This window comes from Bos indicus, chromosome X (genome assembly GCF_029378745.1).
Source record: "Bos indicus isolate NIAB-ARS_2022 breed Sahiwal x Tharparkar chromosome X, NIAB-ARS_B.indTharparkar_mat_pri_1.0, whole genome shotgun sequence".
Lineage (NCBI taxonomy): Eukaryota > Metazoa > Chordata > Mammalia > Artiodactyla > Bovidae > Bos > Bos indicus.
In genome coordinates, this window is record NC_091789.1 from 133,044,817 (window position 1) to 133,066,223 (window position 21,407).

Consider the following 21,407-nt stretch of genomic DNA (forward strand, 5'->3'; position numbering starts at 1 on the left):
TTGTGCTCCAGTAAGGAATGAACCATTGAGTAGTCCTCAAGTGGAGTCAGCCAGGGAGCAGGGGCACAGTTGGAAGGCAGACTACATAGCCCTGCTCTTGCTTGAAGGTTCACCCAGCTGGCGTCCCGGAGTCTGCTCTGGGTGGATGCATGTCTGACTGCAGTGAGGGAGGACCTAGCTCCTGCCGCCCCTGCGCGCCTGTGCTTGGACCAGGGAGACGTCTGCACACATGGCACGGGCCCAAGTGGCGCCTGCCCGAGGCCCTACTAGGACCTGTTGCCAGAGCTGCAGCTCTAAGTATGTGGTTGCCTAGTGTGTGTGAACTTAATGCGAGCCATGTGAGGATTTGAATGCACGGTGTGTGAGAACGTGTGCATGCTGGGTGGGCAGGTGTGTGTGCACTGTGTTTGCAAGCTGAGTAAGGATGTGAGTGCATGCTGCGAGAAACTGCATTCCCTGTGTATGACACTGAGTGTATGCACTGTGTGAGGATGTGTGTTTACACTGGGATGTGTTCACTGCCTGCTGTGTGTAAGCACTGTATGGGGAACGGTGTCCATGCAGTGTGTTCTTTCGCGCTGTGAAGACCAGTGTACTCCTCGAACGTGCACGCGGTGTGTGGGAGCTCTGTGAGAACTAGTGTGCACATTGCATGTGCATGCCGTGTAGGCGTGATGCGTGAGAGTGGGTGTGCATATTGCTAAGTGCATGAGGTACGCGCCTGCTGCGTGAGGACCCGTGTGCACCTCGCGTGTGGACGCGATACGCATGCGCAGCTTGAGAACCGGTGCGCACATCACACGTGCACGTCGTGGGGGGGACGCGCGCGGGTTCCACAGCGCGGCGGCAGGGGCAGTGCGCCTGTGCAGCCCTGGCATCCCGATGGAGCACGGTGTCGGCTACGCGGCGGCGACAGCCGGGACGGAGGGGGCTACGCGGGCCCCTCCGCTTCCTGGGAAGATGGCCGAACCGGGCGCGGTGAGGACCTCACCGCCCAACCACCGGCCTTCAGGTAGGGGGCTCTCGGGCTGAGGCGAGCGCGTGGGCGCCTCAGGCCCCTGAGGGGGGCGGGGCGGGCCGCGCCGGGTGTGGGAGGCGGGGCACGGAGCGGGGCTAACATCCTCACCTGTGCCGGGAGTCGTCTAGGCGCGGGGTCCCAGGGCCGCGCCCCTCACGGCGCCGGTGACAGGGGGACACTCCCTCTCGGGTGACCTGAGTGAGTGGGTGCCAATGGGGGGTGGTCAGGGCGGGTGGCAGGTGTGCTTGGTGTGAGGGGTGGAGGCAGAGGCCATGCTTGATGCCCTAGGGGCCCCGAGTGTCTGGCCCAGTCTCCTGGAGCAGCCGGCATGGGGGGCACCCGGGTTGGCCGAGCCGGCGCCGGGGGTCGCCGGAGCCTGCGCGCCCGCCCACTCTGCGTCTCGGGCGTCGAGCGCGAGCGGCAGCCCAGCTCTGTGCTTCGCGGCGTCCCCGGGGGGCCGAACCCGCGCGTCGCCCACTGGCGGAGCGGCCAGGTGCGAGCCCCTAGCCGGGTTCCCCTGTCGCCCGCTCGTGCCCGCGGAGGCCGCGGGTACACTGCCCCGGGGTCTGGCGGGGCCGCGCGGCGGATGAGCCCCTGGCCCTCGGGGCTGCAGCTGCTGGGAGCTGAGGAGGCACGGTCCCCGATTTTGGCTGCCCACAAACGAGCGAAGCGGGCAGAGATTTTGAGGACATTTGACGGAATTTCGATAAGCTAGTCTCAGGTCTTTTAACGTTCTGTAAAGTGGTTGCAGGTAGTGCGGGGGTGTAAGCAACGTGGAAACCGATTTCGTGTTTTTCCTGACAACACCTTTTTTTTTTTTTTTTTTAAGTTAATGGGAGCTATTTTTAAGACATGTTTTTACCGCAGTATAGCATGCTTCCCACAAAAACGCACAGATCTTAAGTAGAGGATTTGGAGATTTATCACATCGTGAGGATCTGCGTATTTTATGTAAGGTATACCAAGGAAGGGAAGGAAATCAAGGAAAATGTTCTTGAATCACTTAAAACAAGATTTTCATGGGAGAAGTGGTATTTTTTTTTTTAATTGGGCCTTCAGTTGTATCGTTTAGAAAAGGAGGGGATGGCTTAAATTTTTTCCCGGTTTGCGTTTTTCATCATGCATATTTTGAAAGGCAGAATTTAACAATTATCACAGGACTGTGATATAAATACTATAAACACATACTTCTGTTTTCGTCTTTTTGCTTGAGAAACTCGGTCGCATCTGCTAGGGAAGAACCCAAAACCTACCCAGCCGTTAGAACCAGGTTGGGGGAGGGGAACCTAATAGAACAAAACATTGGGAAAGGAAGGTTGTTAAAATTCATCTTTTAATTCGGTCGAGAGTTTAAATAAGTAGGTAGTTTTGATGTTGTAGAGTCAAGGTGGAGCTGTATGGTTGGGCCTGAAATTCATCTGTGGTATTTTATTTTATTTGAAGGCACTTAATAAGAGAAAGCCCATGGACAGAGGAGCCTGGCGGGCTACAGTCCATGGGGTCGCAAAGATTCTGACACGACCTCGCGACTAAACAACAACCGCAAATAAGGGTACTAGTCTTATTAAGTTCTAGTTGAAAACTTTTATTGTAAAAAATAGCTTAAAGCTGTATTCCTTCATTTGACATCGGAAATACTGAAAGGCATGTTCTGTGAAGGTTTAAAATATTTCAGGGACTTCCCAGGCAGTCCAGAGGGGAGTCCTTCCATTGCAGAGGGGAGGAGTTTGATCCCTGGTCAGGGAACTAAGATCCTGCAAGCCACCTGGTGCGACCCCAAACAAAAGATTTTTTAAAAGATAAAATATTTAATAAACTTCCATGTACATTAGGGTTGGTGTGGAAAAATTGAAGTATTCAATTTAGGTGTCAGGTAGTACAAGGGTTTGCTCTTTTAAAGCAGGTTTTGTGAGGCTAGGTGCTTTGAAAAATAATGTCATCCTCAGAGAAGTCTTGATGATTGAGGTTTTATGATTATCCATCCTGATAGTGATTATTCTTGGCCATCCAAGACTTTATCATTTGGGACCTGTTCCTGATGAGATTCAACCTGCATTTCTTGAGGATCAACCATTGTTCCTAAGTTTGTGCTGAGTGCTTTGAGGGCCAGAAAAGACAAATTCCGGAGATGTTTAGGCTCTCAGACAATTTCATAGTGGGGGGATATGGGCCGGCAAGTGGTTTTCCTGGGAGCTGGTGTAGAAGGTCTCATGGGAAAACCTTTCTGGTTGTTTCCTCTAGCAACAGGTTCTTCTGATATTGAAATCCTGTGCATTTTTCCCTATTATCCCTCAGTGATGCTTTCTTTCTTTCCCTTTACCTACACCCCAGGATGGAAATGACCAGAGTACTGTTCTCTTTAGTGCTTTTGTTATGTGCATGGTATAAGGAATGAGGTGCAAGCACCTGTTGCTTGAGTCTGCTTAGTACCTTTAGAAGGCAGGGAGAGGCAGCAGACTGTCACCGGAGTCTGTCAGACTGCCTTGGTGTCACACAGGTCCTCTGCTCCCCTCAGTCTGAAATGCGCCCTTCTTCACTTTTCCCATTGGCATTCACTTCCTCTAGGCCCCTCTCAGTCTGAATTAAGGAACTTCATCTTTTTGTGCCTGTAGCACCTGGAGGAAAGCACTCTTCTTGTTCCGCCCATGTGATGACATTAACCTTCCAGCTCCTATTGGCAGATGTTCGTTGGGTGCCCACTGTAAACAGAGGCCTGACTGCCTGGGTGTGAATGCCATATCTCCTCTTCCTGCTTTCTTACCTGCAGAGACATTGTTGAGCTTCAGTTTTCTCACCTTTAAAATGGGTGTAAGAACACCATGGTGGGGGGAAGGAATAGAAGCACTGCTTTGAAGATGAAGGAATTAGTAGCTGTAAAGCAATGCTTGACACAGTAAATGCTCGAGCTGGTCATTCAGTGTCCATTCAATTAGATGATCAGCTTGAGAGTAAGGCCTGGGTCCAGGTTACAGGTGCCTCTCACAGTGCCACCTGGTGCAGAGAGTGGCTGGATGGTCATCCTACTCATCCTCAAAGTTTTTGCACACAGTAGGTCTGTAGCTGATGTTCGACGCTCCACTGGGTTGAGTAAATACTCACAAGTTGGATTAAAGAAGTGTGTCGGTGGAGGAGATTGAAATAGTGGAATTACAGAACATGTTGAACTTTACAGTGCTTTCTGCAGGTAAATACTGTTTCCTAAGTTGAATTCATTTGCCCGTGGTTCCCTGGTCAGGAGGGAATTGCTTTGAGGTGAGAGTCCCTTGGACATCAAGGAGATCCAACCAGTCCATACTAAAGGAAATTAGTCCTGAATATTCATTGGAAGGACTGATGTTGAAGCTGAAACTCCAATACTTTGGCCACCTGATGTGAAGAACCGACTCACTAGAAAAGACTCCGAGGCTGGGAAAGATTGAAGGCAGGAGGAGAAGGGGATGACAGAGGATGAGATGGTTGGTTGGCATCACTGACTCAGTGGACGAGTTTGAGTAAGCTCCGGGAGTTGGTGATGGACAGGGAAGCCTGGTGTGCTGCAGTCCATGGGGTTGCAAAGAGTTGGACACAACTGAGCGACTGAACTGAACTGTCCCTGCTCACCTCCCACCCAGATTAGGCGAATGGAAGGGTGCAAACTGGAAGTTCAGGAGAGACTCCCCTGGGGACCACAGTAGGGTGGGACCAAGTTGGAAAGGTTGAGAGTCCGGCCCCAAGAAATTCAGAGTTCTTCATCCTCTCTCAAAGTTGCATATGAAACTTTTTTTTTTTAATTGTCCAGCCGCGTAGCTTGTGGGATCTTAGTTCCCCAGCCAGGGATTGAACCCCTCAGTAATGAAATCACAGAGCCCTAACCACTGGACCCACAGGGAATTCCCTACAACCATTCTTGACCACTCTAATACTAAAATTGTTTGAACCTAAGAGGAACGAGTTGAGCTTGTGCACGTGTTCTAACATCATGAGTCCCTTTGGCCTCGAGAAAGACATTCCCACTCCTCTAGGTCAGGAGACAGAGAGACAAAGTTGCATTTGGTCTGGGGCTTCTGTTCTGGCTTTGTTGAGTGATGGCACTGATGGACTTGGACTTGGCAGAACCTTCAGGGCAAACTCCTGAAAGCCTGTCTGACTATTAACTGTTTATTTTTTGATATCCTGAGCCTGGTGACACAACTGGTCAAAGTCTGTCATTTCTGTCTCTAACCCTCTTTCCTCTCCAAAATTAAAGAAAGTTTTCTTCTCATCCAAATGCCCCATCTTCTAAAGTGGTTCATTTTTTGAAAGAACATTTTATCTTCTTTTTGAAAAATTATTTATTTTTAATTGAAGGATAATTCCTTTACAACATTGTGTTCATTTCTCCCATATATCAACATGAATCAGCCATAGGTATACATATGTCTCCTCCCTCTGGAACCTCCCTCCCACCCCTCTAGGTTGTCACAGAGTACCAGGTTGAGCTCCCTACACAATACAGCAAATTCCTATTGGCTATCTATTTTATATATGTTAATATATATGTTTCCATGCTACTCTCTCAATTCGCCCACCCTCTCCTTCCCCCACTGTGCTACAAGTCTGTTCACTGCGTTTGCATCTCCATTGCTGCCCATATAGGTTCATCAGCACCATCTTTCTAGATTCCATATATATGCGTTAATATACAATATTTATTTTCCTTTTTATGATGCCACTCTGTATAACAAGCTCTAGGTTCATCCACCTCATTAGAACTGATTCAAATGCATTCTTTTTATGGCTGAGTAATATTCCATTGTGTATATGTACCACAGCTTCTTTATCCGTTCATCTGTCGATGGACATCTAGGTTGCTTTCATGTCCTGGCTATTGTAAATAGTGCTGCAGTGAACATTGGGGTACATGTGTCTCTTTCAGTTACGGTTTCCTCAGGGTGTATGCCCAGCAATAGGATTGTTGGGTCATATGGTAGTTTTGGGCTTCCCTGGTAGCTCAGCAAGAATTCATTCCTAGTTTTTTAAGGACTCTCCATACTCTTCTCCACAGTGACATTTTGCCTTCTGTATTAGCTGTACTAATTGACTTACACAACAGAAGGATTTTCAGGGCTGAATCAGGTAGATGAGAGATGGAGTTTTCTGGTGGATGCTGGTCAGTAGTCTGGTGGGCTTTGTTGGGAGGATTTAATAGGATAGAACTCATAATGTGCTCAGCACAGTAAGCACTCACAGGGCAGGTGGTATGATTTGGCAGCTGTGTTTCAAGAGTGGGGAACCACAAGTTGCCAGTTTTCTTATGGCGCAGATTTGAAGGTCCTAGAATGCCCTTTCTGCTGCATTTGGTGGTCAAAGCAAGTCACAGAGCCAGCCCAGATTCAAGGGGAGGGGAAATATACTCCACCTCTTGAGGTGATGTGTGATAAGCACCTACTGGAAGAGGAGGAATCTCCCTTTCTAGAGGTTCTCTACTGTAACACGTGAGTACCTTGAAATTGAGATGTTAAGTAAGGGAATTCCTTGACTTGGTGCATTCACTGCCAGGGCCTGGGCTTGATCCCTAGTCATGGAACTAAGATCCTGCAAGCCACGAGGCTCAGCAAAAAAAAAAAAAAAAAGGTTTAAATAAGTTGGTCAAGGTCACACATTAAGTGGCAAGCCAGGGCTCAAACTCAAATGTGTTTGACTCTAGAGTTAAGTATTTTTAATCTCCATGCCTCTGTTCTATTCCAGATAGATTATAACAAACTCCTTTTGTGCATGGGCCATGCCTCCCACATTTTCTGTACCCTACTCAAGATGTAGCTTAGTACTGTTGATACACATTTTATGAAGATTTTGTGTGCCTTTTTTATAGTACACAGTTACTTTTCTGTGTAAAGTTGATGATCTTCATTTCTTAGAACTACAGCAAAAAGTTGTATCAACAAAAATGCTTAGAGGGAGAGAAGTTTCATTTAACAGAATTTCTTGTTTGCCAGATTCCAGGATATCAATGGGTATCAGATTGCTTTGTCAAATAGCTACAAATGTTTCTAAATATGTGCTCTCAATTTATATCATTACTCTGTACAATAATGAACCATAAGGAGTCTGGCATCTGTCCACAGGCCACACTCTGAGTAGTTTTGCCCTGGACTAGCATTTCCCACAGAGAAGGCAATGGCACCCCACTCCAGTACTCTTACCTGGAAAATCCCATGGATGGAGGAGCCTGGTGGGCTGCAGTCCATGGGGTCACGAAGAGTTGGACACGACTGAATGACTACACTTTCACTTTTCACTTTCGTGCATTGGAGAAGGAAATGGCAACCCACTCCAGTGTTCTTGCCTGGAGAATCCCAGGGACGGGGGAGCCTGGTGGGCTGCCGTCTCTGGGGTCGCACAGAGTCAGACACGACTGAAGCGACTTAGCAGCAGCAGCAGCATTTCCCAAAGGGTGTGATACACAAGATGATTTGGATTACATGTGGACAAACTTATCTTCTCAGTTTTAGATTAATAGTCCTGTGGATTCTTTCCTTGTGTTGTAAAAGTACAACTAATACATCAAACTAATTTCATGAATATTTTCAGCATCAAGTAAAATATGAAAAAAATATTCAATTTAAAGAACAATTTAAAGAAAACTACTGAGTATAGGTTGGTGCTAGCTAATACAAATAGAATGCTAGCTTTAACTAACTCAGTATATCCAAAATATTGTCATTTCAACATGTAATCAATATAAAGAATTATTAATGAAATATCTCACATTTTGTCCTTTGCACCAAGTGTTCCAAAACCAGTGGAAGACTTGACACTTCCAGCTCATCTCTACGTGGACTAGTCAACAGTTCAGGTGCTCAGTAGTCACTGTGGCTAGTGGCTCACATATTGGACATGGTGATCTAAAACATTTTCCTCATGGCAGAAAGTTTTGTTGGTCACATAGGGCACCATGGCATTGAGTGTCGCGTGTAGAACAGGATGTATGCTGCAGTATTCTGCCTATCGTAGCTCTCTTGTGTGGAAATGAAAAGATGCTTTGATAAAATGTCCTCCCCTGCAATAAGGCAAAACCTGACTGGGCCCTCAGGCTCCCAAGGGGAGAGGCTGCTTTTGCTTTCCCCATTGTGGGCAGGTGCCAAGGTCCTGATACGGATTATTGTCTTGGATTATTCACAACGTGTGGAAAGGGAGTAGGCTTGGCTTCCTGGTAAATGTTGGGCTGTCATCATGGAAAAGCATGGTATAATATTGATGGAACAGTGGGAGGAGAGCGGTATTAGCGCGCACACTACGCATTCAGTGTCAGGTCCAGTGGGGAGCCCCCTCTTCAGGGTGGGCTCTGTGAGGCCAGGTCTGGCTGTTCCCCCAAGGCTAACATTGTGCCTTCCTAGCTCCTGTTCACAGAAGCCACTCTCTGATTATGATCACCAAGTTCTTGTTGACTGACAGGACACACCCCCTAACTGTGGAGACCACGTAATTGAACAGTTTCAGGGAATGCAAGGGCCAAGCCACCTCCTGTATCCCAGGTTTGATGATGTGAGGAAGCTGGCACTAGCTCTAGGGGAACATACTGGGCAGGGCCAGGTAACCCACACTCGCTTTCAGGGCCTGCAGGACAAGTCCCTGCCCAGACCAAGTTGTCCCCATCCTGAGCAATTGATCTGTCTTTGCCTTTGGTACCGAGTTAACTGTTGGTTTAGCAGGTCAGCCAGTGTGCAACACCAACTTCTATGGTAGATCTATTAAATGCATTTTCTTATCCCTGCCCTTGTTTTTTTCTCTTTCTCTCCCACTTTTCATATGCATTTTTGCTATATTTTGTATAAGCAGAAGGAAAGAGAGAAGAGGACATAAAGGAATACCTGAAATTAATAAATACAGAGCAGGAAATGCCCCTATAGCTTGAATTTTTCACCAGACACCAAAAGTCCTTTATTAAGTAGTACTATGTGTCTTTGTTTCGAAACAACACTTTAATACGTACCCATAACTGGAAATAACCATCTGAATCATAAACTGCGTGAAACAGGATTCTCCTGCTGTGCTTATTTTTAAAAACACCTCCCACTACACACACACACACACACACACACAAGATTGTGCTATATTCTCTTCCCTTAGCACCTAGGCCTGTGCTTTCAGTAATCCACTGACTAGAGAGGCAAATGTCCTTGTGCAGGGGGCAGTGTCTCCTCTTATGAGAGTTTGCACTTCTCTACCTTGTTAATTGTGTGTTCGGTTCTCTTGAGCACCAGTCAGGGGTGACAGTTTGTGGTGAAATATTATAACAGCCTTCAGTGGAAGCTTTCTTTGCATGTGGGTAATTTTTGCTCATGTAGATATCTGTTATGAACAAAACTTTGTTCATTTTCTTTAGTTAGGTAACCAATATTATTGAAGTAGATTTAGTTATATCCTCAGACAAAAAGCCCTCTTTAAAATATTTCTGATTCTAATTGCAGTTTTCTTACTGCGAAACATGTTCCTGCTCTTTTTTTCCCCCCTCCTCAGTTCAGTTCAGTTCAGTCACTTAGTCATGTCCGACTCTTAGTGACCCCATGAATTGTAGCACGCCAGGCCTCCCTGTCCGTCACCAACTCCTGGAGTTCACTCAAACTCATGTCCATCAAGTCGGTGATGCCATCCAGCCATCTCATCCTCTGTCGTCCCCTTCTCCTCCTGCCCCCAATCCCTCCCAGCATCAGAGTCTTTTCCAATGAGTCAACTTTTCGCATGAGGTGGCCAAAGTACTGGAGTTTCAGCTTTAGCATCATTCCTTCCAAAGAACACCCAGGACTGATCTCCTTCAGAATGGACTGGTTGGATCTCCTTGCAGTCCAAGGGACTCTCAAGAGTCTTCTCCAACACCACAGTTCAAAAGCATCAATTCTTCAGCACTCAGCTTTCTTCACAGTCCAACTGTCACATCCATACATGACCACTGGAAAAACCATAGCCTTGACTAGACGGACCTTTGTTGGCAAAGTAATGTCTCTGCTTTTGAATATGCCATCTAGGTTGGTCATAACTTTTCTTCCAAGGAGTAAGCATGTTTTAATTTCATGGCTGCAGTCACCATCTGCAGTGATTTTGGAGCCCAGAAAAATAAAGTCAGCCACTGTTTCCACTGTTTCCCCATCTATTTGCCAGGCGGGAAGTGATGGGACCAGATGCCATGATCTTGGTTTTCTGAATGTTGAGCTTTAAGCCAACTTTTTCACTCTCCTCTTTCACTTTCATCAAGAGGCTTTTTAGTTCCTCTTCACTTTCTGCCATAAGGGTGGTGTCATCTGCATATCTGAGGTTATTGATATTTCTCCCGGCCATCTTGATTCCAGCTTGTGCTTCATCCAGCCCAGCATTTCTCATGATGTACTCTGCATATAAGTTAAATAAGCAGGGTGACATACTCCTTTTCCTATTTGGAACCAGTCTGTTGTTCCATGTCCAGTTCTAACTGTTGCTTCCTGACCTGCATATAGGTTCTCAAGAGGCAGTTTCCACTTCACTTGATTTTGTTTTAGGCAGTCATGAATTATTTCTAAAGAATAATTGCTTCTTATTAATGGTCCATTAATTTCTGCATATGGAGGAGGGCATGGCAACCCACTCCAATTTTCTTGCCTGGAGAATCCCATGGACAGAGGAGCCTGGCGGGCTATAGTCCATGCAGTCACAGAGAGTCGGACGGACACGATTGAGCTACTAACCGCAATTTCTGTGTATCCTTAATCTTCTGGGGTGAGAGTAACTCTTTTTACCGCAAAACAGTCAAGGGAGTGAAATGAACTGTTTCACTCTACCCTAATCAGCTTATATTTCTTTTTTTCCCCCAGCTTCCATTTTTCTTACTTGTCTTTTACTTTCTCTCAGTTTTGGTTGAGAGACCCAAGAAGACCCAGTACCTTTCTACTAAAGAGTGTTGAATGTCCTGTGTGGTACATAATTTTACTTTTATTAGCTAAAAATGAAAAGGATTCTTGCCCCCTTTTTAAAGGTGTATAAAGATGCCCTGTAGTGGTGCATAAAGATTTCAGAGTTAGTATCTCTTATGATCAGGCCAATTCAAGCAGGAGATACTATACACAGTGCTGTCCAGTAGAACTTTCTGTTCTCCAGGTGTTCCAAATGGTAGCTACTTGCTACTTGTGGCTATTGAGCAGTGAGGAACTGACTTTTTGTTTGTATCTGATTTAAAATAATGTTAATAGCCATATGTGGTAACAGCTCCTGAATTGGACTCTGCAGTTAACTAGATGTTTACTGACCTTGCCAGGTTGGATCAGAAATGAGGAGTGTGTTTTGGGCTCAAACAAATTCCTTCAAACCCATCTATTCTTTTTTTTCTTTAATTTAATTTTTATTTTATTTTATTTTTATTTTATTTTGGAGTATGGTTAATTTAGTTTCAGGTGTACAGTAAAGTGATTCAGTTACACCTATACATATATCCATTCTTTTTCAGATTCTTTTCCCATATAGATTATTGCAGAATGTGAATAGAGTTCCGTGTGCTATACAGTAGGTCCTTGCTGATTATCTATTTTATATATAGTATTATGTGTATGTTAATGCCAAACTCCTAATTTGTCCCATCTCTTACTGGTTTCTTCTCTACAAGCTCTGGTATTTAGTACTTGTTATTCAGGTCCTCTCAGATGTGCACAGGCCACCAAGACCAGAACTGGCATTTAAGCTCTTGTGGTTCACATCTTGTCTGCAGTGCCATGATAGATCTACCAGGCAAGACTTATTTCTGGCTCCTGGGAGCCCTGGGTTGCCCTCTTTGTCCCTGCTTCAGTTTTGGTTACACAGCTTGGTTGGAGGAGAAGCCAGATTGACTTCTAAGGCATCATCAGATCATGAGATGAAATATTGAGCTTTGCAGAATATGAATGGGCTATGGGGAGAACTTTTCCAGGAGGATGTTGGCAGGGACTGAGATCACAGGAGAAGCCCATTGTGGAAGGTGAGGGTCGTGAGGGGAGCCATGAGGAAGGAATCAGTTCTCCCTTCTCTAGGACATGCTCACTAAAGTAGGCGAGCCTCAGCTCTCTCATCCAGCTTGCTCCTCACAACTGTGGCATCATGTGCTGGCCTGGGAGAAGAACTTGGTTACTTGTGAGTGCACTGGTACTTTAGGTCATCTGACTAATGCTTTCCAACTCTGACATGCTGTGGTCCTCCACTGCCAGCCTAGAAGGCTGGGGAAAAGGTAGTCTGGTCTTGCCCACTCTGATTAGCAGGATCACCAGCCATGTGGGCTTATTAACCAGCAGACTTACCAGGCTTCCCTTCTCCTCCCATTACAACCAAGGCAGGGGGTTCTGTGTCCATCTCTCATGACCCCATCCCTATTGCCAATGCCTAGGTAAGACCCTGTCATTTAGGGCACAGCCATTATCACAGGAACCTCAGGGGTCTCTGTTCACATCACCCTCCTGCCGTGGATCCATCGTGTTGCACTTTTGTGTGACCTTCTGTGACATCAGCCTAGCCTAAGCACAGTCTAAACTTCTGCTGGGGTTTCCCAGGTTAGTTGGTGGCTTCCCAGGTTGGTTGTGTTGGAACAGGGCTCCTGCTTACCGCTCCAGCATCCTTCTCTGGTCAGTGATTGCCCCCAGCTGGTTGTCTCCAGCACTCTCTGCACCCACATGTGCCTCACTGCCCATGCTCACGCTTGGCTCACATCTCACCTCATCCCTGAAGCCTTTCCCGACCACACACACTTTGGGTGGGTTTTTCTTTTCTCTTCCATTTCCATTATGGTGTTGATAACACTAATTCAGGTAAATAAGATCACGTGGAAATAAACTTGGGGTTGGCATTTGGAAAGTAAAGTGCACAGATCTTAAGCACACAGTCTGATGAATGTTTACATGTACATCCATGTAACCAACACCCAGATCAAGAAACTAAATATTTCAAGTACCCAGATGGCTCCCCTGGGCCTCCTCCTAGACAGAACTCCCTAAAGGTGGCCATTGTTCTCACCTCTTTTCACTATAGGTTAGTTTTACTTGTTTTTGAGGTTTATATAAATAGATTCTTATAGTATGTACATTAATATTACAGCAAAATATACATCACATAAAATTTATCATTTTAGCCATTTTTAATGTACAATTAAGTAGCAGCAAGTACATTCACATTATTGTACAACCATCACCACCATCCATCTCCAGAACTTCTTAATCAAGTATTTAGTTTTTTTATGTGCCTGTTTTTTTCCTTTCAGAATTATGTCTGTAAGAGTCACCCATGATGTTGCAGATATCAGTGGTTCATTTCTTTTTATTTCTGGGTAGTATTAGATTATCTGACTATACATACTACAATTTGTTTTATCCATTCTCTTGCGGATAGACAGTTATTTCCAGTTTTCTATTGTGAATAAAACTGCTATGAGCATGCTTGCACATATCTCTTGGTGCCCATACATGTGCATTTCTGTTGTGTGCATTACTAGGAGTTGAATTACTGGGTCAGAAGGTAAGCATATGTTCGGCTTTTGCTGATAGCGCCAAACTGTTTTCCAAACAGTTGGAAGTAGTTCCCTATTGCTGTTATAACCAGTTACCACAAATTTAGTGGCTTATAGCAATGTGAATTTATTATCTTATAATTCTGGACATCAGAAGTGCTAAAGTCAAGGTGTCAGCAAAGTCTTTCTGGAGGCTCTAGGGGGAGAATCCATTTCCTTGCCCTCTCCAGCTGCTGGAGGCTGCCTGCACCCCTTGGGTTGTGCCCCTTCCTCCATTGCCAGGGCTAATAGCATAGCATCTTCCAGTCTCCTTTTCTCTCCAATTTCTGCTACCATTGTGATGTGTCCTCTCTCTCACTCTAGCTTTCCTACCTCCCTTGTGATTACGTGGGGCCCAGCTGGAAAATCCTGCATAGTCTCCCCATCTCAAGATCCTTACCTTAATCACATCTGCAGAGGCTTTTTTGTCACAGAAGGTGACATTTTCATGGGTCCAGGGCTTGGAACGTGGGCTCCTCTAGGGGGCTGTTACTCTGCCTGCCGTTCTGTATCCCCACCAGGAGGGCGTGAGAGCCCCAGTTCTTGTCCATCTTTGTCAGTGCCTGCTCTTGCCGGTCTTTTTCGTTGCAGTCATTTGGAGCGGACGTTGGGGCACATACACAGCTGCCTCCCCCAGGCAGTGTGTCCTCCTTTGCTCTGATACAAATTTATTGAGCTGATCATTATTACATTATAAATATGTGTTTACATGCCTCTGTCTTGGCCAAACTGTACACTTTTTCGTGAGACAAATCTCAGAGTAGCCAGTACAATAAGTGCTCCTTGGAGAGTAAGAAATTACTAAGGGCAGTTTTCAGCAGAGAACTGAGCAAAGCTAAAGGTGTAGATGAGAGCCTATGCTTACAATCCCATCTCTGGCTCAAGGTGGGTTTTCTCCCAAACAAAAATAGGACCAGAGCAGAGAGCCTTGTTTCTAACTTCTGCACACTCTTCTCTCCCAAGGTAGTTACTCTTTAAGTGAGCAGTGCCCTAGAAGGGGATATGGGCCTCAACTCCTGAGGGCCTTGGTTGGAAATGACTTCAGCGTGTATGTAAATGAGAGAGGGCCGTACAGTCCCACAGGCCGCCTTATGGGGAGGGTGAACTTGGACCTTGCACAGAGACTTGGGTTTTCCTTCTCCCTGGACTTGGCTCGTGTAGCAGCACGCTGCAGCTTCTTGCCTGCGGGAGGAAGACCTTTCAAGGTAAGCCGGGCATCCTTGACCCCAGGGAATGTCACGTGTGTAGACTGAAACCTGCCGTGGAAGCTTCAGGCTGGGATTGCTGAGGATGGCGGAGGCAGAGTGAAAGTGATTTTGCGATGCCCCTGGACATGGCAGGGTGGGCGCAGCAGTCCTGGGGCTGGCGAGCCTGATCTGGAAGGTGGGACAAGTGTGAGACAAAGGCAGACAGGGTTGTGGCTCCTTCGGGAGCATCTGGACATGAGGGGCCACTTCCTGTGCTTGTTTGTGATGCTCTCCTTGGCTGGGCATGCACCTGGCTGCAGGAAGGTGCTCAGGTTTCAAGGCCTCAGGCTTCTGTTTCCAGGCGCTGGGGTGTTTGTAGCGGGCCTGGCTGCCATGACTTTGACCATCGGGTGTGGCGTGTGCATGAGGAGCTTGCCAGCCACATGGCAGAGGACTTTCCCGGCCCTTGTGGGAAAACCTGTGTCACTGACTGAGCCTTGGCTGGTCAGCACTCAGATCCTGAGGGAGTCGGTCTTCTGAGAAAACTACTGTCTCAGGGTAAACGCTCCTGGGACAGGCTGAGCAGGGCTGGTGCTGGGGACCCCCTGGCCTTCAACTGCTCTGCCTGCTGTATTCAAATTGCAGAGAAACTCAGGTGCCTGCATTCCTGCTGAGCCCTGTCCCTCTAGGACTTAAACCTTGCTCCCTCTTTGTTCCTTGTCATCTTGGACCAAGGAGGTTAAGAGCCTGATCGCTTGGAGTCCCCTCCTCAGAATCCAGGTCTGGGCACCTGCAGAGACAACACCTTGAGAACATTATGATAAGTGAAATAAGCCAGTTACAGAAAGACAAATACTGCATGTTTCCACCTCATGAGGGTACCCAGAAGAGTCAAATTCATAGCATCAAAGAATGTAATAGTGGTTGCCAGGGGCTGAGGGGAAATGGAGAGTTACTCATCAGTGGGTATAAAGTTTCAGTTAAATAAAATTAATAAGTTCTAGAGATTTGCTGTTCAACCGTATTGTACACATTGAACTTTTTTAAGAGTGTAAGTATCATGTTAAGTATTCCTACCACAATAAAATTTTTAAAAAATTTTGATGAGTTTATCACTTACCTTCTTCTGATCAGGTACTAGTGTGGCCACTAACTTGCTGTGGGGCTGTGGGTTAGTTTCATGGTCTCTTCCAGACACAACTTCTTATGAATATAGTAGCAAATTCCTCACAGAGTTGACAGGAGGATTATATGAGGTAATGAATGCAAAGTGCTTAGTGTGGTGTCTTGCATGTAGCTATGCTCCTTGAGGTCACGGGTATCATTGTCATCATCTGTGCATTGAGTACAACATGTCTATGAACATAAAAATTATATGTTTGTATATAATATATGTTGTATATTATGCAACATGTATATATTGTGTATATATATATACACACAACATATATACATTGTATACAGCATATATATTGTGTATATATACCTTGTATATATACGTTGTATTTATTTTATATATTATTATATAAAATATAAAATTATATATAAAAATATATATTTATTATTATATATATACACACAATGTATTTTGTGTGTGTGTGTATATATATATATATGTTGTATATAATATAAGTATATTGATAATGATAAATACTGGTATTGCCTTTCAAGGACCTAGTGACCTACTGAGCTGTGCTTTCTCTAATTTACTTATAATCCAAGTTTAGCACTGAAAACTAGTAGAACACTTTCTAACACCATACACAAAAATAAACTCAAAATGGATTAAGGATCTAAACGTAAGACCAGAAACTATAAAACTCTTAGAGGAGAACATAGGCAAAACACTCTCTGACATAAATCACAGCAGGATCCTCTATGACCCATCTCCCAGAATATTGGAAATAAAAGCAAAAATAAACAAATGGGACCTAATTAAAATTAAAAGCTTCTGCACAACAAAGGAAACTATGAGTAAGGTGAAAAGACAGCCTTCAGAATGGGAGAAAATAATAGCAAAGGAAGCAACTGACAAAGAACTAATCTCAAAAATATACAAGCAACTCTTGCAGCTCAATTCCAGAAAAATAAACAACCCAATCAAAAAATGGGCCAAAGAACTAAATAGACATTTCTCCAAGGAAGACATACAGATGGCTAACAAACACATGAAAAGATGCTCAACATCACTCATTATCAGAGAAATGCAAATCAAAACTACAATGAGGTACCATTTCACGCCAGTCAGAATGGCTGTGATCCAAAAGTCTACAAGCAATAAATGCTGGAGAGGGTGTGGAGAAAAGGGAACCCTCTTACACTCTTGGTGGGAATGCAAACTAGTACAGCCACTGTGGAGAACAGTGTGGAGATTCCTTAAAAAACTGGAAATAGAACTGCCTTATGACCCGGCAATCCCATTGCTGGGCATACACACCGAGGAAACCAGAATTGAAAGAGACACATGTACCCCAGTGTTCATTGCAGCACTGTTTATAATAGCCAGGACATGGAAGCAACCTAGATGTCCATCAGCAGATGAATGGATAAGAAAGCAGTGGTACATATACACAATGGAGTAATTCTCAGCCATTAAAAAGAATACATTTGAATCAGTTCTGATGAGGTGGATGAAACTGGAGCCTATTATACAGAGTGAAGTAAGCCAGAAAGAAAAACACCAATACAGTATACTAACGCATATGTATGGAATTTATAAAGATGGTAATGATAACCCTGTATGCAAGACAGCAAAAGAGACACAGATGTATAGAATAGTCTTTTGGACTCTGTGGGAGAGGGAGAGAGTGGGATGATTTGGGGGAATATCATGGAAACGTGTATAATATCATATAAGAAATGAATCACCAGCCCAGGTTCGATGCAGGATACAGGATGCTTGGGGCTGGTACACTGGGATGACCCAGAGGGATGGTACGGGGAGGGAGGTGGGGGGGGTTCAGGATGGGGAACACGTGTACACCCGTGGCAGATTCATGTTGATGTGTGGCAGAACCAATACAATATTGTAAAGCAATTAGCCTCCAATTAAAATAAATAAATTTAAATTTAAAAAAAAAGTATAAAACTGGACCGTGAAGCTATAAATGAGCAAACAATTACAGCTAGAGGACTGGAGACAATCTCTGTGTGCATGGGAATGACTACCACTGTCACTTGCACTTAGGTGCCCATGGCCAGCAGGACAGCACTGCCAGGCACTCGGCAAATAGTCCCTGGGGGCCCCTCTTAGCTGTGCTGTCCAGCTTCTGCACAGGAATGTTACTGCTGTTTGTGCCACTCAGAGCTTAATTTACACACTGAAATTCTTAAAGTATACAGTTGTGTATTCAGGAGCCAATACAGCTAATGACATTCCTTTTCCCCTTCCTGTATGTCAGACTCTCATCCTTGGTCCTATTTTTCATTGTTCTTGCTGAGTTCTCTCTGCCCACTTTGTGCAGTTATCATCTTTCCAAAGAGGACATGGGAGAAGAGAGGGACACTCTTATTTTTTGCCATGTACCCCTCTTTGACACCCATTGCTAGATGCTTCACTCCACAAATTGGCCCAGAGCTCAGTAGAAGGTCATCTGACTTTCTGGAACTATGGAAACTGCATTTGGCTTTTGGCAAGACAGGAGAGTTGGGTGGTGTGCTGTATGTTTTTAAGTTTGGGATTTTAGACTCTGTGCTGACCAATTATGGTAGCCAGTTGCTATGTGTGAATATGTAAATTAGTTACAATTCAGTAAAATAAATAATTCAACTCCCCAGTTGCACTAGCAGCTAGTAACTCCAGTATTGGACAGCACAGATACTGAACATTCCTGCCACTGCAGAAAACTCCATAAGACAATGCTGGTCGTGAGGGATCTTACAGTTGCAGGCTGTTTAATAGAGTGGAAAGCAGAGATATTTATCTGTGCTGTTCTGTTTTTGATTCTTCTTCCAAATGACAAGGTTAAATGTATAAGCATTAAATCTTAACTACCTAATGGGTTGAAACCTGACTAATGCAATTAAAATGTTTCAGCCTCAAATTTGTAATATAAAAAGGGTGTTTGCTCTCTGAAGTCCTTTTTGTAGTGCCTTATTACCTTGAAGCAGATATCAAGTATGAATTCTTAGATGTGAAGGCCCTGATTTTTTAATTGGTTTTTATTGTAGTAAAATATACATAACATAAACTTTGGCATTTTAACCATTTTAGGTGTACAATTCAGTGACATTAAATGCATTCACAGTATTGTGTAACCATCACCATTATCTATTTCTAGAACTTTTCATCATCTCAGGCAGAAATTCTGTATCATTAAGTAATTCCCCATTATCCCCTCCCCCATGTCCCTGGTAACTAATATTCTACTTTCTGTCTCTGTACTTTTGCCTATTCTAGATACCTCCTCATATAAGTAGAATCATACAATATTTATCCCTTAGTGATTGGCTTATTTCACTTAGCATGATGTCCCCAAGGTTCATCCATTGTTGTATCGTGTATCTGAATTTCATTCTTTTTAAGAGCTGAATAATATTCTGCTATATGTATAAACCACATTCTGTTTATCTATTCATCTGTCAATGGATACTTGGGTTGCTACCACCTTTTGACTGCTGTGAATAATAGTGCTGTGAAATGGGTGTGCAGGTATTTTTCTGAGACCCTGCTTTTATTTATTTATTTTAATATTTATTTTTATTTTTTTATTTGGCTGTTCCAGGTCTTAGTTGTGGCACGTAGGATCTTCTGTCTTTGTTGCAGCATGTAAACTCTTAGTTGTGGCATATGAGATCTAGTTTCCCAACTAGGGATTGAACCTGGGCCCCCTGTATTGGGAGCACAGAGTCTTAGCCACTGGATCACCATGGAAGAAGTCCTGAGACCCTGCCTTTCATTCTTTGGGGTATATACCCAGAAGTGAAATTGCTGGGTCCTGTGGTAATTCTGTGTTTGTCTCTAATTTTTTAAACAGTTTAAAAATTATTTTGAGGTATTGTCCATATAACTCAATATTTTGAGGTATTGTCCATCTGAACCCTGTGAAGTGTATACAGTTCAATGGTTTTTAATATATTCACAAGGTTGTACAATCATCTCCACTAGTCATTGATTTTTATGACCTCTGAGGAACTAGAGTGGGAGAGAAAATCTTGAAGGTGGCTTGGGTGTAAGGAAGGGCGCTTTCAGAATTAGTATGAAACTTTTAAAAAGAAGTATCTTTGCACCAGATCCTTAAAATGCCACCCAGGCTTTAGGAGGAATACTCTGCCCACTGTAGGGCTTTAGGACCAAAAATCAGAAAGGCTCCCCTGCCACCTGACATATTTTCAGCTACTTATGAGGCCTTGTTTTATGGAACAGGATATTGAACAACCTCACAAATGGGTCACCTCCTCAAGAATACTCTGAAAGCCTGCTTCTGTAGGATCGGGCCGGCTTTTATGTGGCTTTTTGCTGCTTTGTAGCACCTCCTGTGTTTGTTTTGTCAGATGTCCTTGCCTGGCTTGGAACTGGTTCTCTTCCTTCTCTGGTTCTGATCCCATATTCTGCAACTACTTTGTTTTCAAACATGAAACAGATTGTTTACCAAAAAGTGCCTTATATATTTAATTTTTAGATTTTAGATTGTTCTGCTTTGAAGCAAACAATAAAACTCATCCACTTTTGTTATAACCTACCATTCATACATACCAGGGTGCTCTGATTTTCACTGGTTCTGCTTATGTACTTGTGGTTTGTAACATTTGTTACTTTAGAGATGGTTTTGTTGTGATTTTCTGATAGTTGGCCAGCTTTGTTTCTTTCTTTCTTTTTTGGTATACCATACAGTTTTTCCCAGGCTTCCCTTGTGGCTCAGAAGGTAAAGAAACCTCCTGCAATGCAGGAGACCCAGGTTCAATCCTTGGGTCAGGAAGATCCCCTGGAAAAGGGAATGGCTACCCACTCCAGTATTTTTGCTTGGAGAACTCCATGGACAGAGGAGCCTGGCAGGCTACAATCCATGGGGTCGCAGGGTTGGACACAACTAAGTAACTAATGTACACACACACACACACACACACACACACACACAGAGTTTTCCCTTCAAAGTGTACAATTCATTGGTTTTTTAGCACATTCACAGAATTGTGCAATGTACAACCAACACCATCATCAATTCTAAGATATTTTTATCACCTGCAAAAGAAATCCCATACCTATTGCCAGTCACTCCCTGTTTCCTCCCATCTCCCAGTTCTAGGCAACTCAGCCACTGATGTACTCTGTCTCTACAGATTTGGGGCCAGCTTTCTTAGATCCTTGTCTACCAGTGATTTTTTCCCCCCGAAATTATAGTATAAGCCACCCACTCTGCTTTCTTTCCCTGTTGCTTTCTTGTCATCTCCCTTCCTCCTCCCTCCCTCTTCTTACATTAAGCAGGTTAGCTGTAAATCCTCCTTAAATAGCTCTCAAAGTAAATGAGTTGATAGATGGGGCACAACCACAGGAATTCATCTGATAGATGGATAGACAGCCATTGTTGCACCCTGGGACGCCCTTCTAAGTTACCTGCCTTCATTCTGTCACTGTGAGGCTGAATTTCTTTATTTTACCCAGTTTTATTGAGAATTAATTGATATACATCACTTCATGATGGTTTGATGTACATATATGATGAAATGATTATTGTTGTTCAGTCTCTCAGTCGTTTCTAACTCTTTGCAACCT

At 44.4% G+C, this 21,407-nt stretch overlaps 1 protein-coding gene across 8 annotated transcripts in view; it reads left to right on the plus strand.

The window, feature by feature from the left end:
- The first annotated feature begins 800 nt into the window (after positions 1 to 800).
- The window catches only part of MAP7D2 (MAP7 domain containing 2), a 101,371-nt gene continuing 80,764 nt past the window's right edge, over positions 801 to 21,407 (plus strand). For 4 of the 8 annotated variants that reach the window (XM_070785280.1, XM_070785284.1, XM_070785286.1 and 1 more), the window contains exon 1: positions 802 to 1,012. In XM_070785280.1, coding sequence (XP_070641381.1) covers positions 883 to 1,012 — 130 coding nt within the window. In that variant the 5' untranslated portion in view covers positions 802 to 882. Of the gene's footprint in view, positions 1,013 to 1,111; positions 1,217 to 21,407 lie in introns of those variants that run through there. The other 4 variants (XM_070785288.1, XM_070785281.1, XM_070785287.1 and 1 more) reach the window with 3 other exon arrangements.